The 6,000-nt window shown below is 54.1% G+C and overlaps 1 protein-coding gene across 8 annotated transcripts in view; it reads left to right on the forward strand.

Annotated features, from left to right (window-relative positions):
- SLC26A11 (solute carrier family 26 member 11) overlaps positions 1–5,191 on the forward strand; it is a 32,273-nt gene extending 27,082 nt beyond the window's left edge. For all 8 annotated transcript variants that reach the window (XM_017951052.3, XM_031657847.1, XM_009191415.4 and 5 more), the window contains 3 exons: positions 375–508; positions 3,043–3,115; positions 4,344–5,191. In XM_017951052.3, coding sequence (XP_017806541.3) covers positions 375–508; positions 3,043–3,115; positions 4,344–4,435 — 299 coding nt within the window. In that variant the 3' untranslated portion in view covers positions 4,436–5,191. The remainder of the gene's footprint in view (positions 1–374; positions 509–3,042; positions 3,116–4,343) is intronic.
- Positions 5,192–6,000: the final 809 nt, after the last annotated feature.

Here is a 6,000-nt window from a genome sequence, read left to right on the forward strand (position 1 = left end):
CAAGGATTCAGGCGTCTCCGAGTGGGCAGGACTGTCCCCTGTGGGCCTCAGCCAGTGACTGCTGCAGCAAGGGCGGTGGCTCCCCACATACCGCTCCTTCTCTGCCCCTAAAGTCCCCTTCCTGTTTCTGGGGGGTTGATTTTAGGGGAGCCAAGGGCCTGTGAGTCCTAGGAGGGAAACAGCTGCTGCTGTCATCAAACAGTTGTATCTCTGGTCCTGCCACCCGAATCCCCCAACTGGGTGACTCAGTCCCCACGAGATGGAGCACTCTGGCCTCTCTGTCCCCTGCCCCTGGCCAGAGCCTCCTTTGGCCTCTGCGGAGCGGCTTTGGGCTGCTCTGCGTGGCATGACCTGGCTCGGACCTGTCTCCCCAGTCTCCCCGCCACGCTGCCTGGTCCTGGAGTGCACCCATGTCTGCAGGATCGACTACACCGTGGTGCTGGGGCTTGGCGAGCTCCTCCAGGACTTCCAGAAGCAGGGCGTCACCCTGGTCTTCGTGGGCCTGCAGGTGGGTGTGCGCTGGGCTGCCTTAGGGGTTAGCAGCTGCCTCAAGTCCTTCCTGTGCCTGCCTCCCGTGGTGAATGTGACATCTCTGGGCTGTGATACTGGACGGCCCTTCGGCCAGTGCTGGCTTTGCCTCTGATTTAAACAGTTCTCGTTCCCATCTGGCCTTCCTCGTCCCTCCCTGTGGAATGGGGAGTGGTGGCCCCCAGCCCTCTGAAGGGTCACGTTATGGCTTCATTTCCCTGGTGGTCACTGCCACACTGTCCTCAGTGCTGGGGACACACAGTGAATGAGGGTCAGTCCCTGCTCTCAGGGGAATTGTATTTTAGGAAACAAAAAGAGACAGGTGAGGCCAGGTGTGGTGGCTCACGCCTGGAATCCAGCACTTTGGGAGGCCAAGGCGGGCAGATCACTTGAGGTCAGGAGTTCGAGATCAGCCTGGCCAACATGGTGAAACCCCATCTCTACTAAAAATACAAAAAAAAAAACAACAACAAAAACAAAAACAAAACTAGCCAGGTGTGGTGGTGAGCACTTATAATTCCAGCTACATGGGAGGCTGGGAGAATTGCTTGAACCCAGGAGGTGGAGGTAGCAGTGAGCCGAGATCCCACTACTGTACTCCAGCCTGGGCGACAGACAGAGACTCCATCTCAGAACAAAACAAAAACAGGTGCGCATAGAATTTCGTGAAAAACTTATTGTCAGGGCTTCCAGAGACTGAAGAAGACGACAGGTTTCTATGGAGGCCGTCCTGTTCAGAGCTGCAGGTAAAATGTAAGGGCCAGGTCCCGGGCCCTGCATCTTAGGCCTCACCTGGGAGCCTTCCGAGCGCTGCAGGGTCGACATCGCAGGAGTGTGGCCGGTGTTTGCAGAGAGGCAGGGGTCTCTGTTGCTGTAATTAAATGTGTGCTCCCTGCCAAGTCCTAGATGGCAGAACATGGGGGACTAGGGCGTGTCCCCAGGCACTGAGAGGAGACATTCATGAACTAGCCATGAAACAGGAGGCTAACTGAACCGTATACTCCCTGTGTGGGCCACAGCTGGTACTTGTCAGGGTTTTATTCATCCCCAACCTGGCCCCTGAGGCTAGTGCTATCTTTTTTTTTTTTGAGGGAGTCTTGCTCTGTCGCCCAGGCTGGAGTGCAGTGGCCAGATCTCAGCTCATTGCAAGCTCCGCCTCCGGGGTCTACGCCATTTTCCTGCCTCAGCCTCCCTCTTTTTTTTGTTTTTGAGATGGAATCTCGCTCTGTCGCCCAGGCTGGAAGTACAGTGGCGTGATCTCAGCTCACTGCAAGCTCCGCCTCCCGGGTTCACGCCATTCTCCTGCCTCAGCCTCCCAAGTAGCTGGGACTACAGGCGCCCACCACCACTCCCAGCTAATTTTTTGTATTTTTTAGTAGAGACGGGCTTTCACCTTGTTAGCCAGGATGGTCTTGATCTCCTGACCTTGTGATCCGCCCGCCTTGGCCTCCCAAAGTGCTAGGATTACAGGCGTGAGCTACTGCACCCGGCCGGCTAGGGTTGTCTTCATCCACTTGTCCAGAAGAGGTCATTGAGGCCCAGAGAAGCCAGGTAACCTGCCCACGGTCACACAGGATGGTGGACCAGGCTTCAGATTTGGGCATGTGCCTTCAGAGCTTTGCTCATAAGTGTTACATCCTGTGTCATATTTGCAGAGCACATGTCTTCATGGTCTTTGGAGATGATTCACTTAAAAAAATACTACTCTGGCCCAGACATGGTGGCTCATGCCTGTAATCCCAGCACTTTGAGAGGCCAAGGTGGGAGGTCAGGGGTTTGAGACCAGCCTGGCCAACATAGTGAAACTCTGTCCCTACTAAAAAGACAAAAATTAGATGGGCGTGGTGGCACATGCATGTAATCCCAGCTACTCGGGAGGCTGAAGCAGGAGAATTTCTTGAACCTGGGAGGCGGAGGTTGCAGTGAGCTGAGATCTCGCCATTGCACTCCAGCCTGGGTAACGAGAGCAAAACTCCGTCTCAAAAACAAAACAAAACAAAAACAAAAAACAAACAAAACAAAACAAAACTTCTCTGGGCCAGGCGGATTACAGGATTACATCTGTAATCCTAGCACTTTGGGAGGCCGAGGCAGGAGAATCACTTGAGGCCAGGAGTTTGAGACCAGCCTGGGCAACATAATGAAACCCTATCAAAAAAATAGGAAAAATTAGCTGGACGTGGTGGCGTGCACCTGTAGCTACTCAGGAGGCTGAGGTGGGAGGATCACTTCAGCCTGGGAGGTTGAGGCTGCAGTGAGCCATGATCATGCCACTGCATTCCAACCTGAGCAGTGAGCAAGACCCTGTCTCAAAAAAACAAAAAAATTTAAAAAAAAAAAAAAAAATCCTCCTCTGACAGCATTCCCCTGGGGCTGCGTTTTTTCTCACCGTTCGCTGGTGTGGAGGTGAAGCTGTGCCTCTCCAGGAGACTCTGAGATTGTGTGTCCACCAGGCTGCCTGCTGTGTGCTAGAGAGGGACATCCTGCCCTGGCTAAAGTCTGTCTGTCCTTCAGGTCCCTGTTCTCCGTGTCCTGCTGTCCGCTGACCTGAAGGGGTTCCAGTACTTCTCCACCCTGGAGGAAGCAGGTGGGCACAGTCAGACATCCTGCGACTTCGGTGATTTTATAAAAATCGTAAATGCTTATTGTAAAAACTACAGGAAACCAGCTGGGCGCGGTGGCTCATGCCTGTCATCCCAGCACTTTGGGAGGCCGAGGTGGGCAGATCACCTGAGGTCAGGAGTTTGAGACCAGCCTGGCCAACGTGGTGAAACCCCATCAGTACTAAAAATACAAATATTAGCTGAGTGTGGTGGTGGGCACCTGTAGTCCCAGCTATTCGGGAGGCTGAAGCTGAGAATTGCTTGAACCCAGGAGGCAGAGGTTGCAGTGAGCCGAGATCGTGCCGCTGCACTCCAGCCTGGGTGAGAGAGCGAGACTCTGTCTCAAAAAAACACAAAAACAAAAACAGGAAACCACCTCCACCCCAGTCCACTTTGGTGATCACTCCAGACCCCTCCCCCAAACATGCGTATGTGCCTGCCTGTCAGTGTGTGGATATGTGTTTGTGGTTTTACATAAATGGGATCATTTCACACCTGGTGCTCTGGAACCCACATTTTTCATGCAGAAGGTTGGAAGAATATCCTTCCAGTGGAAGTCCACACCCCGAGGGATTAGGACCAGGATAGAACAGGGCCGGGTCAGGAGATCCAGAAGCCCCAGGACAGGAGGGACGGGAGGGACAGGAGCAGGGTGGGTGCTGAGCCCTGAGACAGCAATCGCTGGAGGTCTGAGCTGCAGCAGGTGTCAACAAGAGGATGGGCCAGCGATGCAGAGCATCCACCCCAGGCCACACAGCAGGGGCCAGAGGGTCCCAGGCCCCAGTGCCGGGCCTCTTCCTCTTCCACTGAGGCCACAGCTGCAGCAGAGTCAGCTCCGTGAGAGTGAGGGGGGCGGATGTTGTACCAGCTTCGTTGGCTCAATGTGATGTCAGGGAGATTCACCCATGTCGTTGCTAGAAGGAAGCAGCTCAGATGCAGTGCACTGGAGGTGGATAAGCAGACTGTGGCCTGGCCATGGGATGGGAGGGTACCCCGAGCGGTAAGAAAGGGCCGTTAGTCACCTGAAAAATACGCTCACAGAGACTCAGCTGAGACCCTCAGGGAGTTAGTGACACTGGCCTGAGTGGCCCATAGCTCCTTCCTGCGCACCTTCTAGAACCCTGAAAGGCCCCCGTTAATCCCTTCCCGTGAACTGACCCATCCTCACTTCTGAGCTTTCAGTGCTTGAAAAATCATTTGTACTTTCTGCAGAGAAACACCTGAGGCAGCAGCCAGGGGCCCAGCCCTGCAACATCAGAGAAGACGCCGTGCCGGACCACAAGGTCGCCCTGCTCGAGGCGTAATGGGGCCACCCGTGGGTATCCACAGTTCGCAGGGTGTTCTGGAAGGTTCTTGTAACTGTGATTGGATGCTGGATGCTGCCTGATAGACATGCTGGCCCTGAGCAGGTAACCTGGGGAGGAGAAGGAAGCCAGGCCTGGAGGTCTACGGCGGGGGCGGGGGCGGCTCAGTGGCTTCCTGCGGAATGACTGGAAAATGACCTCGCTGCTGTTCCCTGGCATGACCCTCTTTGGAAGAGTGGTTTGGAGAGAGTCTTCTAGAATGACAGACTGCGCGAGGAAGCAGGGCCACGGGTTTCTGGCCTGGGCTGTGCGAGGCGTCCTGGGGCCCACAGCACCTTCCCGGCCCACCAGTGCCACCTGCAGGGGAGGGACGGGGCAGGCGGGAGTCTGGGAGGCGGGTCTGCTCCTGTTTGCGGCATCTGTGCTCTCCAGGAGAAAAGCAAGGTGTGCCAAATGACGTCAAGTCTCTATGTACAAATAATTCTGTTTTGTAAATGGAGAAAGTGATAGCTTCGGTGATTTTGTAAAAGTCATAAATGCTTATTGTAAAACATACAGGAAACCACCCCCAACCCCATCCACTTGGGTGATCACTCCAGACCCCTCCCCAAACGTGCCTGTCCATCAGCGTGTGGATGTATGTTTACAGTTTACATAAATGGGATCATTTTATACATGGTGCTCTGGAACCCACGTTTTTCATGCAGTCGTTTGCAGTGAGTTATTTATTGTGATAATAAATAGCATTAGAACACATGGTTTTTAATGTCTGCCTGGTATTTCGGTCTATATATGCATCATAATGGACTTACTGAGCCCGCTGTTCAACGTGTGCTTGGGTTAGAGATGAGATCATGCCCCCTTAAGACCCTTAAGTTGAAGGCTTCGCCCTCTATGTGACTGCGTTTGGAAATAGGGCTTTTAAGGGTAATTAGGGTTTAATGAAGGTCATAAAGGTGGGCCCTGAACTGATAGCTTTAGTGTCCTTATGAGAAGAGATGCCAGAGAGCTGGTTCTCTGCACCCTCACGCCCCAGGGAATGCCATGAGAGGACACAGCAAGGACCAGGCCACGCGCCTGCCAGGAAGAAGGGCCTCGTGAGGACCCCAGCCTCCAGAACCAGGAGAAAATGAATGTCTGTGTTAAGCCCCGCAGGCGGGGGTGATCTGTCACGGCAGCCTGAGCAGATGAGGACCGCCTGCATGTTTGTATTTTTATGAATGCTTTGATTGAGTCTGGGGGTAAATCCCTGGAGACCTGTGGCAGCCTCGGAGGTGTGTTCTCCCTGCATTTTCTTCAAGAAGAATGTGGCCTGCCCTGCTGAACCTCGTTCTGCCCAGGCAGTCCCGGCCAGTGTCAGCACAGCAAGGAGACAGCCGCTGTAACCAGGGCTGCTGGCTGCGGGGCTCCCCACTGGACATTGGAGCGGACATTGGAGTGTGTTCATCCGCATGACTCTTCCAGGTGCCTCGCCTCCCATTTTCCTTCCTTCCTTTCCTTCCTTTCCTTTCTTTCCTTCTTTCCTTTCCCTCTTTGTCTCCCTCCCTCCCTTCCTTCCTCTTTCT

This window comes from Papio anubis, chromosome 17 (assembly GCF_008728515.1).
Source record: "Papio anubis isolate 15944 chromosome 17, Panubis1.0, whole genome shotgun sequence".
NCBI classification, from domain to species: domain Eukaryota; kingdom Metazoa; phylum Chordata; class Mammalia; order Primates; family Cercopithecidae; genus Papio; species Papio anubis.